Here is a 16974-nt window from a genome sequence, read left to right as displayed (position 1 = left end):
GTTTATTTTGAACCAAAGGAGCTTGCAAAGAAAAGCGTCTGGACTTCTTTAAGTTGCTTGAAGACGTTTCACCTCTCATCCGAGAAGCTTCTTCAGTTCTAAGGTCAAATGGTGGAGAGTCCCAGATATAAACCTAGTGGGAGTGACCCCCCACAGAGGGACAAAAGGACCCCCTGATGATCCTCTAATCGCCTGAGCCAAGGTGGGAAACTGGGCGTGGGTCCCAATCAGCCAGAGTTTCGGGTGTGTTCATTGTGAAACCTGGCCCCACCTTATCATGCGAATTCCTGAGGTCAGATGGCCCAGGATGTGAGTGGGCGTTAAGGCGTCTGGGAAGGGATCTCAAAACTGGATTATAGATGGCAGAGTTGGTGTCGTCAACCACCGCCTCTGTTCAAAGATGGTCGCTCACAGTGGACATAGATGGCTTCTTTCACTCCTCTTTCAAACCATCTGTCCTCTCTGTCCAAAATGTGAACATTGGCATCCTCGAAAGAGTGACCTTTATCCTTAAGATGCAGATGGACTGCTGAGTCTTGTCCTGTGGAGGCGGCTCTTCTGTGTTGTGCCATGCGCTTGTGAAGTGGCTGTTTGGTCTCTCCAATGTAGAGGTCTGAGCATTCCTCGCTGCACTGTACAGCATACACCACATTGTTAAGTTTGTGTTTTGGCGTTTTGTCTTTCGGGTGAACCAGTTTCTGTCTGAGCGTGTTGCTGGGTCTGAAATACACTGGGATGTCATGCTTGGAGAAAACTCTCCTGAGTTTCTCTGATACACCGGCTACATAGGGGATGACAATGTTACCCATCCAAACCTTTTAAAAAATGAGCTAACATTTTTCATGACATAGTTTAAACATGTGACATATTTCCTATGTTTGTTTGTTTTTTAAATTTGGGTTTTACGTTATTTTGAAACACAGAAATGAAGCAGAAATATTGCAAGATTATAAAATTAAAATCCACACTGATTTTTCTGTTGATTTGGCGTCCTTAATAATTCCTAGTGACTGAGCTCCAGTCTTTGGCCTGAAGACTTCTGTTAATGCCTGCTTACAAAACAAAACACATGTAAATGAATAAGCATACAGCACCAGGAAGTATATGGTGATTTGTAACAAGCAGACTGTTGAATGGTGAGAAATACCCTGAAATATTCATTATGCTGCAGTCACTTTATACTCATTATGATTTCTGCTTCCTTTACTCTTTCATCGGGTCTTCATGAGCTGCACATTTCACTCTCCCTCTCAAACCTCTTTTTGATATAGATAGTTGAGCCATACAATCCCAGTTAGCCCCTCTAAAAGGTTCATGTTTATTTAGTGTCTGCTTTTAAACACAAATGGCTGAAGTATATAAACTGTTTTGTTTTTGTTGTACATAAGTGCTTTACATACACCTTTATCTCTGACTGAATGTCAGGATCTCACTTATAAGGACAATATGTTTTCTGATCTGATTGAGACTGCAGCGTTTTCTTACTGTTGCATGGTGTGTTACCTTAATTTGAACACGAGAGGGTGCTTCAGGCTAAATTTTGGCATTGATTATTAAGTCTCGTAGTTAATTGTTCGATGACATGACAAATACGTCTCATACATCCTAATTTGGAAACCAGATCTTCCTTCCTTATATTATAAAAACTTTGTTTGGATCTGGGTGCTGAAAATAACAATAGTGAAACATTTTCACAGTTGTACAAACCTACTTCGCATTTATCATTTAACCCTTGACCCGCTGCAGTAGTTACACCCTTTTCCACATACTCTACAGTAAAATAATAAAAAATGTTTTTGGCTCATCTGCATTGGATCGTATTTATAGTTATTTCAGTAATAGGCTATTAGTGTCTGACCATGTAAGACTTCTAATGTTCATCCAGTCTCAGTGAAGACAACCCTGCTTTAAAATGCATCAGTAGTGGATGGGCGTTTCAGAAATAGAATTAACTGCTTTCTACGATTTGTTTTTATAAAAGTTTGCGTTTTAATTATAATGCCCATGCAGTGTTTAAAGTAAGGTTACACTCTCCAGTGCATAAGTCTGAGAAGGTAAGTGAGTTTAAAAGGCCACATCATCTGATCCCTCCCTGTCCCAGACTGCCCAAACAGTGAAAAATGATCATCTGCTCTTGACCCAAGGACGTCGAGAAATGCAAATATGCTATCACACATTTGCATTTCAGTTATGCAATTCACGCTTTCGTGGAAAAGGACTTGCCAAAGACACGACTATTTGTTTCTCTGTGTGTGTGTTTTGGAAATCATTGCCAACTTGTGGGACATCTGTTTTCTCAATAGTCAAGAAGGCGGATTCATGACGCAATTGTCCCAAACGTCTCCTCCTATTTAATATCGGAGCACTTCGTCCTCGTCTAAAAAACAACTCATATTTTCAAAGAAAATGCTCAGGTTTATCGATTTCAGCTGATGGTATGTTGATACTTCTCAACACTTTTTTTCTATGCGTTGTCATTGTTGTACATATTTTAGTTTGCCGGTGCATTGCAGCAAACTTAAGAAAGTCAGTTGATGTGGCATTGTGGACTTCTCAGAAGCTCCTACGCTTAAGATTTTCTTCAGTGTATTTTTATAAGCTTATATTATTTCTGAGTACATTTGATTGTAAACAGTATTTTTAAAAAAAAGAAAAAAAAGACCTTGTGAGAAAAGCGATTTCATGTAAGACATTTATCAGAAATATATTTTACTGCAGTCGACGTGGGCGGGGGTCGAGGTTTTTCTGCCGGCATACCTCATATAATTTCCGTGTTTCTGAAAAGTACGCGAATGCGGCATAGTTGACGCGCCTCAGATCCGGTGCAGAGCGGTATGAACCGGCTTCCCCAAGTAGTCACCGGAAGCCAAATACAAGAAGATAAAATGATAACAAAAGTAAAAATTTTTAATACAATGTCCAAATGTTGTCGATGCAAATGCTAATATTGAAAACATTGCTGATTAGTTTTGAATGTTATTTTCTCTACATTCTGTGTCCCAATACAATAGTCTTAAAGTTTCTTTTCATTTGTCACTGTTTTACAATACGGTGTCTTAAAAAAAATGCATTTTTTTTCATTATAATAAATAAAGGTGAAAATGTTAATCCAGCGGTACACCAAACATGTAAAAAAATGAAAACACAATGATCATGGATCATAAATTTCGTTCTGGTTCTTTTAGCTATCTCACAACCTCAACACAGGTAAAGCCATCATATTGGACAATGAGATGGAAAAAGTACACAACAGGTTTTAGTAGCATATATTAATAAAAAACTTGTATCTTAATTTTGTGTAATCTAAAGAAATGGATATGTATATATCCAGGAGAACTTTACCAAAGTTCTTCTGGATATAATTTCGTTGACGTTCGGTCTGTAGTTTTACTTTTAAAAATATATCCCGGAAGTCGTATGTGACTTCTGGTCATTTGACGCACACGCTTCCGGATGTTTGCTAAATCAGCTAAACAATGGTGAAGCTTTCATGTCAGTCAGTTAATTCTTAGTAAATCAACACTTAGTTGTGTCTTTAGGGGTTTTGCAAGGTTTCTGTCAGAACAGGGTTATATTTTCAGTGAGTGTTTTGTTTTCTCTTGAGATAAAGCTTCCTGTCTATCTGGTGCTTGTTTCTCTGAACAGAGATGGGTGTTGTTGGATCGGCTGTTCAGATTGGCTTTCGCTTAGACCGGCAGCTGTCAGCGGGATAGGCGTAGTGTGTTTTCCGCGGGCTCTCCTTACGCGTGGGTGTCAGGAGCCGATACAGAGCTACCAAGACTTAGAAGGTTAGTCGCTTCTGTTTGTATTCTTCTACTTTTCGGATTTTTAACGATGTTTTTGTGACACAATTTCTGTTAACACATAAGCTAGATTAATGTGCATTTTACCTTGAGTTAACGCGCTAACTGTTGCTAATGAGATAAATTACATTACTATTACTTCTTAGATAATGTAATTTTGATAATGTCGCAAGTTTTTAGCAGACCGTGGCCTCACTTTGAACAGTCCTGTGCTCCGCATGTTTTCTAGCTTAAATTGCATGAGTTGTATCTGTAGTTTAGAATTGCACAAACTAATTCATGGTTATTATCTTACAGCTTGTTTGCGCCACCTATTTCTGTTTGTTCCCGTGTAAACAATGGAGACCTGTGAGGTGACTTTGGCAATCAGGGGAGAGGCATCCCCAGGTATATCTGATCAACTTGGTGTGACCTTTAACCTATTTTCTCCACGATACTTGTATCAGAAGGCTGATGACTTTGTTTCAGTTTGTAGCCATGCCCCATTCATTTTTTTCTCATAAGGTTTCATCGGGTTCATGGCTTGTTTGGATTTTCCATAGGTGAGGTATTTGCTGTTGTTGGTAGCTGTGAAGCCTTGGGAAGCTGGAGCCACCAAAAAGCTGTGACTCTTCATCCTGTTGGTGGTGATGAGTAAGTTAGACTTTTTTGTGTATATTGTAAATACTTATATACAGGTTGCTCCCCCCCCCCCCCCCCTTACAGTTTGTGGCCAAGTGTCATTTATAATTACCTTGTCAGAATAAAAAAGTAAGCTGTGTGGGTTTTTTCCCCGTAGATGCATGTGGACTACAACAGTCACTGTGCCTAAAGGTGTTGTTACCCAGTACCGCTATTTCAAAGGCTTCTTTCTAGAGTCCAAGGTGAGCTGCTTTTCATTATTTTATTGTCCCCCATGTGAAAGATTCATTCCCCCGTAGTCATAAAAGAGCCACTGAATAGACTAGACTAGCTATTGTTTGTTTTGAAACAAGTTTTGTGGGTCATTGTGGTGTGCGGGATTCTTTGAGCCTTAGTATTTTTTTCTATTGATGTCATTTTCAAATCCCTGAAGTTCTTCCATATAGCAAAAGTCATTGTAAACCTCAACAGTTTATACCAATTTGTGAGAATAAATATTAGAAAGCATATCAGTTGCCCTGGTTTAAGACGGTATCTACACAAACGCTGTGTGACTGCCTGTACCTCTGTGTTTACATTCTCAGAAACATCTGTCAGTGTTGGTCAGCCACAGACAAACTGCCCAGGTGGCCTCCTCTAATCTAGCAGTGGGCCTTCATTGCACCTCGAAGCCTCGTGTGTGAAAATAGGCATAGAAAACAAACTGAGAGAGCAGAGATCAAAATTCCTTGGAAGGAAAAAACACCCACTGTGCATGCTTTGCTACAGTTTTTGTTGACTTTGTTTAGCCTAAACATAGTGTGTTTTTATGCTTTTTCTAAAGCAGGTGGAGCGCTCTTTGTGTGAGGATGACTTAACCTGATTTCATAATGTGTTTGTACTGTGTTTTCGACAAGATGCTATGTAGATTACAGAGAAATCTCTGCAAGCTCACACTTGATGCCTTACTGGTTTAATTTAAGAACAGCTCCCATTTTATGAAGTATGTTGGGTTTGGTTTTTTTTGTTTCTTTGTTTTTGTTTTGTCGCACTTCAACTCAAGTTATATTATTGTGTTTAAAAAGTCCTAACAGGCAAAAAAAAAAGAAGATTTTAAATAAATGACAAGATGTCTTTAACTAGGTGGTGAATCGACAGCCATTGAGTCTTCTAGGGAGGTTTTCCCTCTAAAAATGTATTTGTATATACATGTTGTTTCTGTTGTGACTATTACTTAGTTAAAAGAAGATAACATAAACAAAGAAATGTTTCCTCCTTTTTTCTTTTTTTTTTTTACACGTCACTAACAAATCCACTTTTCAGATTTCAATCCATGGTGGCTGACTGCCCTTTCTGGGGATCGGTGACTATGCTGGCTCTAATTCCTTTCTCACGGTCTGGTCCAAAGACAGCTTTGAGACCAGACTGAAAAGTAGGTTAATGTGTCTGATTTGAAAACCCTAACATTGTACCAAACATTGGAATTGCAGAGTGCAGGTGGTCCCTGTCAAGTGATAGTCAATATGTGGGAGACCCATCATCGCCCCCGCACGATGAGCCCCACAGGTATAGACCAACAGAAAACTGTTCAAGGTTTGGTTGGGTTGGGATTGATTAAGTGTGTCATACTCAACCCCCCTTTAAACCCCCCATTCTCTATTCTAACAGTTACCTGTAAACACCAGTGTAGAGTCTGTTCAGGCTTATCCTACTGAGGGTTTTGTTGTTTTGGATAACACTCACGCCTGAATTGCCATTTCCACCTGGCTGCAGTGTTTCCTCTTTAAACCTTGTCTGCCTGGAGCTTTTTGCCTTTTTGATGCTGTGCGTATGCTTTGGGGAGATATTTGGCGAAAAAGATGTACAATAATCCTGATCCAAGGAGGAGACACTGCAGTGCAGCCGATATTATGATCTGTTACTGTAAAGCTCTCTTTGTTAACAAGCTTGTGTTGTTAAAAAAAAAAAACTCATTCAAAATGAGCTTGAAATGCTGCTTACACACCCCACTGATTTCCTTCTTTGACCGCACCTTATCACCTATTCTTATTTTTGTGTGCTATTTTAGTCCTTTAAAAAAGCATTTCCTGCTGCAGTAGGAATTTTTTAGAAGTACTGCGTTCTTTGATTTCTGTTGTTTATTCTAAGTGACAAGTTAAAATAAAATTTAAAATACTATGTTTATTCCAGATCAGTTTGGAAAATTCTCGAATGCTCTGGTTTGATTTGACTTCAACTTTTGTCTCCATGAGATCCCTTTGTCCCATTTTTAATTCTCTTCTCCTTTACTGCAGCAACACACCAGAATATTGATGATGGACAGTTTGGATTTCACAGTAAGTTGGAATTAAAAATGCCAAAAAAAAGCACACAATAACAAAGTGCAATAACTGCACTTTGTTGTGTGTCATAGATTTTTAATTACATTATAGTTCCTTTCTTCAAATATTATAGCCATCACCAGTTCTGTGGTCAGCATTCATGAGACACAGAGTGGGTGTGAAATCTGATCACATGCTTTCCTGTCTGTGTCTTCTCTTTCTGCAGATGGGATAAACTGTGTTGACTCTGGGTGGCTGACATGTCAGACAGAAATTCGCTTACGTCTGCACCATTCCAAGAAGGCTCCAGTGTCCATCACTAAGAAAAAATTCAAGAAGTCTCGCTTCAGGTATTGATTACACAGAGGCTAAATTTAAAACCAGCTAGAGAAAGTATCAGGGCACAGATCGTTAATGTGCAGTCGTTACCTGATCGATCTTTCACCTGAGTTCAAGAAGTCCTGCATAAGTATCTATAAACGACAGCTGAAATTATAAGCTTTATCATTCGATGCAAAATGTCTTTACAGTATGTGTTTGAATGTGGTTTTATCTGAACTGTTGTACCTGTTTATGCAGGATCAAGTTGACATTAGAGGGCGTTGAGGAAGAGGAAGACGATGAGGAAGAAAACGAGCTCAGTCCTTCATCTTGGCACAAGATGACCACCACTCTGGAAATCAGTATGATTAGTGCCAATGGCTATAAGTCACGCCACTCGCAGCCTGAGTGTGGCTATGCTCTGGAGCCTTCCCAGTGGACTGAGTACAGTATTCACACCATGGACCCAGATAACCTTGAGCTCACATTTGAGTTCTTTGAGGTAATCCTCCTGGGAACACTGTCTCTAATAATTCTGTACATCTGGTAGTTGATGGTGAAAGGAAGGGAAAGCAGCACAGCTGGTATTTATTTAGGTAAATTGAATTGTGTTGTAGTAATCTAGTGTTTTTGTTAACAGGAGGATCTGAGTGAGCATGTAGTCCAGGGGGACATCCATCCAGGACATGTGGGCGCTGCCTGCCTCCTCTCTTCTTCATTTTTGGAGAGTGGCAATGATATTGGAGTAGTCACTCTTCCCATAATGGGACGAAATTCCAGGCAGACCATTGGAAAAGTAAGAGGTAAGTTTTCCCTTTTTTTCCCCCCCTCAAATATTTATTTATGACAAAATGAGATACAAAATCTACATAAATTTATGACCAGCTTGAGCTTCCTTTTACATGTTTGCCAGAACTTATGCATACTGTGAATGTACAAAGATGTTAACTTATTAATTCATTTTAGTGGATTACCTGGTAATCCGACCCATCCAGGGACTGCAGTGTGACATGAGCTCTTCATACACCAAGTACTGGAAAAAGAGAGGTACTTTGGATGTGGGTCACAGGGGAGCAGGCAGCACCCATGCAGCCAAGTGAGTGATGATCTTTAACTACTACCCAACTTAAAATTAAACATTTGCTGCTTTGTGTTTGTCTTCAGATAATATTCAGATTGTTTTCAAGATATGGTTCATCACACATTTTGACATGATGATATAACCAGTGACATCCATCATGGAATATTTTATGTGATCTTGTGGATATTTTGTGTTTAACAGGCACCACAGAATCAGAGAAAACACAATAGCCTCATTTAAAAGTGCTGCTAAGCATGTAAGTCACCAAGAAGATTATTGCATGAGTCAGTACTACTGCCCTGCTATTGCATCTACTAAATTAGTTTTCTTTCTGTATTCACAGGGCGTAGCCTTTGTAGAGTTCGATGTTCACCTCTCCAAGGATGCTGTTCCTATTGTATACCATGACCTGACTTGCTGCATATCCACTAAGAAGGTAAACTATGATTGTAATTGGCTCCTCAGAGCTAATGAGAGAAATTCATAGTAGCACTGCATGATCAGTTTCCCATGTCGTGCTAATATTTTGTCTCACACTCAACAGAAAAATGACAAGAACCTGGAACTCATTGAGGTGCCAGTCAAAGACCTGACATATGACCAGCTGCAGCTTTTGAAGGTAATAATGCTGTTCAAGTTAAATCTGTCTGTCATGATTGTGTCAGCTTAGGAATGTCATCAATCAGACAGCTTGACCTATAATTCCTGAGCTATACCTCTGCACAGAAAGGTAAAAGATTTCCAAACCATACCTTTCCTAACAGTTATAACAGCTGTAGAACAAAAGAAAGTCTGCAAAACTTCTTACAGATGATGGATGGATGGATGCCTTTCCTCTGCTTCTGTTGTCAACACCAGAATAAAATCAAATGCTCAGTGGAGTAGATCATAGTGAAAAGCTCCTTTTTTTTCTGATGTGTATAGATATTCATAGTATCACATTTGAACCAACACTACATTTACCCACCTGTTTGCCTAAAACGGTAATGGGGGAAAGAGCGAGTTTATAAAAAATAAAAAAAAAATCCTATTGATTGCTTTATTGATCATACAAGAAACATCATGGTCCCCTGCACTGATGCAGAGGTCAGATTGTTACCTAACAATCATTTAGCAAGACTGCAGGAAAAAAAAATCTACCAGCTTGAATTTTGGTGGAATTGATTACATTTTACACTCTGATCAGTTTCTTTAAAACTATGAAACTTGGTGAAGGATGTTAATGCAAAAAGTTTTTGGGGCGGGGTTGTTTTTAATTAGTTTATGTATTTTTGGGGCTGAGTTCCTGCCCCAAGTGGAGGAGTTCAAGTATCTCGGGGTCTTGTTCGCGAGTGATGGGAGAAGGGAGCCAGAGATCGACGGACGGATTGGGGCTGCAGCTGAAGTAATGCAGACGCTGCACCGGTCCGTCGTGGTGAAGAGGGAGCTGAGTGTAAAAGCGAAGCTCTCAATTTACCGGTCGATCTACGTCCCTACCCTCACCTATGGCCACGAGCTGTGGGTAGTGACCGAAAGAACGAGATCGTGGATACAAGCGGCAGAAATGAGCTTCCTCCGAAGGGTGGCTGGCCTCTCCCTTAGAGATAGAGTGAGAAGTTCGGCCATCCGGGAGGGGCTCAGAGGAGAGCAGCTGCTGCTCCACATCGAAAGGAGCCAGCTGAGGTGGTTCGGGCATCTGACAAGGATGCCCCCTGGGCGCCTCCTGGGCGAGGTGTTCCAGGCATGTCTCACCGGGAAGAGGCCCCGGGGCAGACCCAGGACACGCTGGAGAGATTATATCTCTCGGCTGGCCTGGGAACGCCTTGGTGTTCCCCCGGATAAGCTGGAGGAGGTGGCTGGGGAGAGGGAGGTCTGGGCCTCTTTGCTTAGGCTGCTGCTCCCGCGACCCGGCCTCGGATAAAGCGGATGAAGATGGATGGATGGATGTATTTTTGGTTTGTTTATTTGTTTTTGTTTTTTGTTTTTTTTTTCACAGCTGGCTCATGTCACTGCAATGAAAGTAAACGATCACAAAGGTGTGCATTTATTTATTTATTTATTTATTCATTCATTCATTTATTCTTTCAATACTCACATGATCATGCTAAGACCTTGGTTCAAAGAGTAAAATGGCTTGGTTATGAAATGATATTGTCATGTTTATAGAGATTTTGTTTTGTTGCATGAGGTGTTTAAGATAAGTTATTTTATTTAAGCAATGATTTGTTGTTTTGTACACTGTAGATGACACTGTTTATCCAAGCTTGTTTTGTACACATCATCTTGTAAAGATTTGTTGAATGTTGGGGATAACTCGTACAATGTAGAGTAATCTGTTTTCATTTGCTCAGATTTGCTGGATGATGAAGATGAAATTGATGAGCATCAGCCATTCCCCTCGCTCTCACAGGTAAATGACATAATTTGATTGAACCATCTTCATCTCTTCCTCTTAGTCTGATTTTTATGTCCCAGTGTAATAAAGGATTTTGCTCTGTACCTCTCTACAGATCTTCCAAGCTGTTCCTGAAAACGTCGGCTTCAATATCGAGCTCAAGTGGATCTGCCAGATGAAGGTTAATATTCAGAAGTAAAGTCAAAAGTTCAAGACTGTCATTGTCAAAGTAACCTGACGTTGTTGGTGATGCTTTGTATTGACAGGACGGGTCATGGGACGGAAACTTATCATCTTACTTCAACATGAACACCTTTTTGGACATTGTCCTGACAGATGTTCTGCAGAAAGGTGGAAAAAGACGCATCGTGTTCTCCTGTTTTGACCCGGACATCTGCACCATGTGAGTGCAAAAGGATTAAAAGGGGCACATGCTAACACTCATGAGATAAACTCTCTGGTATTCACAAATGGTAAACACTTATATGTGGATGGATAAAGTGTATATTCCAAAAAAAAAAAATATATATATATATATATATATATATATATTTATTTATTTTTTTTGGAATATATATATATATATATATATATATATATATATGAGAGAGAGAGATATATATTAAAAAAAGATATTTTTTTTTTTTTTATTTACTTATTTTTTTGAAATTCCTCAGACTGTGTTTTTACAAGAGTTGCTTTAAATAAGTTGTTGCTGAAAAATCTCTTTGTTAGGGCACCTTTAGGTAGTTCAGTCTCATAGTAAAGCATGGCTCTGGATGTTTAGCTGCTTGATTCTCCTATTCTCTTACTAGATTGAACTCATGAACAGATGTTGCCCTTCCAGCATTTAGTTATTAATAGGTGCTTTCCAGCAGTTTGTGATATCTGTTTTTGCTTGTCCTTCAGGGTGCGTCATAAGCAGAACAAGTACCCCATCCTCTTCCTCACTCAGGGAATTTCAGAGAAGTATCCTGAGATGATGGACATCCGGTGCCAGTCCACTAAAATTGCCATGAGCTTCGCCCAGAGTGAAAATATTCTGGTGAGATACAACCGAGGGTTTACTACAATGATTAGTCTTCAGGTTTTTCAGTGTAATGTTCTTTTTATAAGTGCTACTGAATATGTTGTGTATAGTCAGTCATCTTGAATGTTTCAGTCCGAAGGGCTGAGAGTACTTTAGTGATTCATCCTCACCACTTTATGTAAGAAGGTATTTATTTATTTTTTAGGATGGACCGTATTTAATCTAATCTATATATGACTGTCGTTTTCCAGGGAATCAGCGCCCACACAGAAGAGCTGTTAAAGTACCTTAGCTACATTGGGGATGCCCAGTCTAAAGGCTTAGTGGTATTCAGCTGGGGGGATGACAACAATGATCACGAAACCAGAAGGAAGCTGAGAGAGCAGGGAATCGACGGGCTCATCTATGACAGGTAGGCTGAGTTAACCTTGCTTATCTGTGGCTGCCATGTTAATTTATTGTTGCATAGACTATTTCAAGGTTCAAGGTAAGGAGCAATATTGTTGTGTGAATTTCCAGGCCTGTGGGCTCCTCACTTTGTTGTCATTATGTTCTCTTGGAGCTTGTGATTATGTTACTTGTCAGACTTATAGGATTCACATCGTTAGGCTTGCTTTACATGTCAGCCGAGTCACAGTATTTCCTCGGTCCAATTGTCCTCTAATAGGAGACCAGTGAATTCCTTTCCGAGCATTTTGCTTTGTGTTTTATTAAGTTTCAGGAACATTATGTTACTGTTGTGTTGTTTCGGGGCTGACTCATTTGGCAGTGCTCTGCACATAAATGATTAACAGATATGTTATATATCTGTATGTTCACACAGATATACACACGTGACTTGTATTGCAGAGTCTGAGTTTGCATTTAGAGCTGTTTTGGTACATGCTGTGTATGTTATCTACACCTGCCACCTACTAATATCATTAACATTGTCACAGTCTAGGCAGTATAGCTTCAAGATGGCAGTGGCAGTACAATTTACATCTAGTACAATGTTTAATTGATACTAGTTGAAAGTGGAAGCTCCTTTTAATCATCACCTACAAAGGAACAAAATCATTATTTTATCCACTCTACAAATATGCTATCTGTGCTTTGGCACAGAGAATTGTAACTCACTAAATGAGCTACTAACTTCTACAGTAAAGAAACCAACACTGATAATATAGTAAAGTATACACAAAGTATCTGAAACACCTGCTTGTTAAATATCACTTTGTACTCCACACTCTATTGTGTTTCTTCTCTGGCTGAGACTGTAGGGTATTTCAGAGGCCTTTCAGGTTTATCAGGGATTATTGCATTCCAAGGTGCTTTTCTTATTACGGAGTACAATACTGAGCTGCTTTCCGGCTTCTTTTTCAGGTTTACAGAGTTATATAATTCAGTGCCGGGACACATTTTAATTATTTGGTACTGGCGTAGCTTTTGACACAAAAGCTTTGAGTATTCATTGACTAATTTGTGAGTGTAAAATGAATGCACACAATGTGCCAGTGCTGTTACATAAAGCTTGGCTGGAGCTGTAGGCAGGGTGACAGGGTTTTCTCTGGTCTTTCGCAAAGCTGCGTGGTCAGCAGAGCCTGTTTGTTATCAGTTTCAGTTCCGTGTCTGACTGTACAATGACAGTGACTCTACATTCCCGTTAGCACTTTCCCCCAGATTTCTGCAGACCCCTGCAGAAAAGACAACAGCCGCGCACACTCTAGTTTGTGTTTAACACCTGTTTTAACCCATCACAAACCAGTTGACCTCTCCAGGTAGTTGTTGTTATAACTGTGCTTCTTTCTTACAGAATTTCTGAAAGCTTGGTTCCATATTTAGACTCAAGTTCTCCAGATTCCCGTAATGTCTCTCTGGTTTCTGGCTGTGTTTTTGTTTATTTTCCCTCTGAACACTCCTTGGCTTGTTTTTGCCCCTTTAAAAATAAAGCTTGAATGAATCTCACTCATTAAAAGCTGAAAGAACAAAAGGATGTTCTCGACAATGATGCAAGACGGTTGACTTATCATCTTTTCCTTCCATATTCCACTTAATGTTCAGGTAGCAGTGGTTAATGCTTTGCATTTTTCTAAAATGTAATTGTAATAATCAAAGTTGTTTTGATTGGTCAACTGCCATGTTCATCATTTCCTAGTTTCGTTAGCTGAAAGCGGCTTCACTTCCTTTTTAATAATGCCTGTATTGTTTGGGTATGCTTTGAAAGACCTCCTTATTACATGCTTAATTTTAAACTGTACACGGTGATGTTGAACTTTGAAACAAAGAAGGCAGCAAGAGCAAATGGTTTGTTTGGTGCATGAGACGGCACCTCTGGAGGCGTTGGCTTGTGTATGAACTACTTTAACACCTAGTTTTAATCTTATTCGCGTAGTACTAAAATATGAATGTTGCTTAACACTAAGCCACCTATTAAAGCATGCATACTCACTGTAGTTTTAAATAGCTCACAAAGGTACTTTGTCGGGTATAATAGCATTATTCTTCACAAATATGTTCTTTTGTTTGTTTGTTTGTTTTGCTTTTGCACTTATGGGGCTTGTGGATGGTCTGCCTTTACTACAACTCTCTATGTACAAAAGGGCTGATTGCACTGAACTCTCTGTCTTTATTTTGTGAACCTATTTAACAGCATCTTTCATGAAAGGATGTTAGACTTGCATCGCTCAATATGTGATGTTTTCATTATTATTGGAGTCTCATATCTGACTTCCTTTGAGTGCACATATTTACACAGACATGTCGATAATGATTGTGTCCTACAAAAGGGATCATAGATGCTTTTGTTCGTACTTGACCTAATCTGCTTTGGTTCAGAAAGTGAGCCATCCAGTTTTTAATGCGTGTATTGCCCATTCACAACAACATCTACTTCAAATTGGAAGGAATACCTTATAAGCCACTGGTATGTAACGTACCCAGCAGGTTCAAAAACAAAAACTGAGGTCTTCAAAGATTAATGGGATCTAAAATGTTTGCAGAAAAAGGCAGCTTCTCACTCACAGAATGGTCACCAGTGCAATCATTTCCCTGACCCAAATGAATGCAACAAATCCTGCTGATTGTATTAATGTGGGTGCATGGAAATAATGAATGTGAATTTCTGTAAAATTATGACTCTTCTTGATGGTTTAGAGAAGAACAGAAGTATTTTCTGTTGCTTGGTGGAGATTATGTGAGGAATAGATCAACTAAAGGTTTGTTAGTACTTTTGTCTGTGGATTGTTCTGTGCCATTGATTGTGTTGGTGCCATCGTACCAGCATGCTCGTGTACTCGATACTGTCACTGATCTAACTGCTAGCATGTCTTTTCTTTTTCTTTTTTCCCCCCACAACTAGTATTGGTGAGGACTCAATAGAACAGCCAAACATCTTCCAGATAGAGGAACAACACTCCCTGCAGGAGGTTATTACAGAGACCCTAAAGAGCTCATCTTGTTCCTGCTACTCGATTCCCTGCTCCTTGGCACCATGCATTGCCTCAAAGGACCGTGGTGGAAACCTCGAGTCAGACTCTGGTCTCAGCTCCTCATAAACATCCCTAAAGATCTACCTTTCTCTGTACTGTTGCTACACAGACAAACTCAAGAGGACCATGGTAGAAATGGGTGACTCTAGAAAGTTTATATCACTAAAACCACTCAGACCACCTTCACTCCACTCCAGTCATTAGCAGGTTTTTGCAGGCTGTCGTTTAGCTTCAGTGAAGTTTTATTATTTACTTTCTGTTGAACACGTGTATGTTTAGCCAAAAAGTGAAAGCAGCCACAAATGCTTTTCGTTTTTCTCTGTCAGACGCCGGCCTGTTTGTATAAGAGCAGTCTGCACAGAGGTTTTCATCATGCTGGAAACGAGGTTAAGCTGACAAATTGTTCATGAGTGGATATTTATGAAGCCAATGTTACATCTGTTCTATCGAATGCAAAATGCATGTGGTGTGGTTCAGGGGTATGTTTTTATGTGCGTGTACCCATGATTTATTGATCCTAAATATCAATAAGTAATTTTGAATTTTTTTTCACACAAATTAGTCAGTTGCTGGGTTTATTTTGCATACCACCTGTTCACTGCGCACAAAAATGTTCCAATTTGATGATGTTTAGAGGTTACCATACCACTCTGATCCTCTTTATGATGCCTTCAAACTCCTGATTATTGACTTGGTAATAAGTAGCCATTATTTTAACTTGGATACAGCACACTGGATGTACTGTTTTGTTTTGTTTTTTATTACTTTTTTCTCCTTTGTACTTGATTTGAGGTTAAATGGGAAACTGTATTTATTTGCAGGGCACATTTATACCACAGCCTTAAAGGGGGAAAATGCTTATGTTTGCCTTTTTATTTGAACATTACCAATACCTCAATCACTGATTAGAATAGACTTGAGTTGAGATGCATACACTTCCATACTGTGTATATATTATTGGAATTCACAACACCAATGATGGTTTTTGGGTGGCGGGCTCATTTCTGGTGGACATTACCCTTTTTAGAAGTGTGTAAATCTGTGTTATCGCACAATTTTTAACCACAAAGACTGATGATTGCTGCATGTATCGTCTGTCTATCTGAACAACTGAAAGAATGAAAAGTGTCTAAGATGTAATATAACTACCAGTTCAATATAAATAAATAAAAAAAACAGATGAATACGATGGTTTCTTTGACTTTTGTTTTTCCAAGAAACTTAATGTTTCACATTTTCATAATAGTCACAGTCTAACTAAGAATTTCCATTTGATCTTTTGATTTTAATGGATCTGCATTTTCATTGTACCAAAGCTGCACTGCAATATGACTGAGTCACTGTTACAAAGCTGTAATCTGTAGTTGAAGTGTTCAGCCAGGTGTAGCCAGTGTGTAATTACCCTTCACTGGTTTTCCCTTGAAAGTTTCTACTGTAGAAGGTGAGTCATAAAAGTCAAACCAGTGGCCTGAACTGTTCACTATCAAAATTAATCAGTAATTGTGTTTCGTAGCAGCTTCACTGTTGCCATATCTTATCTATCTATATCTTGACTGTACACATTGCTTTTAATGTATTTTCTTATTTAAGCCATATTGTTTTATTAGAAACTAGTTTACAATTATGATTCTAGTACGAGTACCTTTTAGAATATTGGTAAACCATGTAAACAATTGCAAAATGCATGAAATTTTTCTTGACGCAAAAACTAAGTTGACTCATGTAGTAATGTCTTTATTGCTTCTGATTTTTAGATTAGATTAGAGTTTTGATTACCAGGTTGCTTGTTACAGATGCAACCAGACTAGTAAAACAAACATTAAATGCAGATAAGAGAGCTGTTCTTAGTGCAATACATTAAAAGGTCAAAGTAAACAGACTCTTATGAGGTCATGACAAATGCCATTTCCAGGGAGTTGCTCTTTATATGGAGTTAAGTTCAAGACATACTGATACGTTCACTGTTTGTCAATT

The 16974-nt window shown here is 39.1% G+C and overlaps 1 protein-coding gene across 5 annotated transcripts; it reads left to right on the top strand.

The window, feature by feature from the left end:
* Window positions 1-2134: 2134 nt before the first annotated feature.
* On the top strand, window positions 2135-16186 carry gpcpd1 (glycerophosphocholine phosphodiesterase 1). 5 transcript variants are annotated; one of them, XM_085431410.1, is made up of 21 exons: window positions 2135-2435; window positions 3646-3788; window positions 4101-4190; window positions 4346-4436; window positions 4582-4666; window positions 5894-5969; window positions 6698-6739; window positions 6951-7074; window positions 7304-7547; window positions 7686-7848; window positions 8012-8141; window positions 8328-8382; window positions 8470-8562; window positions 8671-8745; window positions 10102-10141; window positions 10457-10515; window positions 10616-10681; window positions 10767-10903; window positions 11410-11545; window positions 11782-11942; window positions 14871-16186. In XM_085431410.1, the coding sequence occupies exons 3-21, from the start codon at window positions 4142-4144 to the stop codon at window positions 15064-15066; spliced, it is 2022 nt and encodes a 673-aa protein (XP_085287536.1). In that variant the 5' UTR covers window positions 2135-2435; window positions 3646-3788; window positions 4101-4141; the 3' UTR covers window positions 15067-16186. The 5 variants fall into 5 exon arrangements, with proteins under 5 accessions (XP_085287536.1, XP_085287538.1, XP_085287537.1 ...); XM_085431412.1 differs by lacking the exon at window positions 2135-2435 and adding an exon at window positions 3423-3479; XM_085431411.1 differs by lacking the exon at window positions 2135-2435 and adding an exon at window positions 3428-3492.
* The last annotated feature ends 788 nt before the right edge of the window (window positions 16187-16974 follow it).

This window comes from Copadichromis virginalis, linkage group LG15 (assembly GCF_057382275.1).
Source record: "Copadichromis virginalis isolate Kocher_CV1m ecotype Utaka linkage group LG15, C_Virginalis_male_GT1.1, whole genome shotgun sequence".
NCBI lineage: Eukaryota > Metazoa > Chordata > Actinopteri > Cichliformes > Cichlidae > Copadichromis > Copadichromis virginalis.
This window is presented reverse-complemented; position numbering and strand designations above follow the sequence as displayed.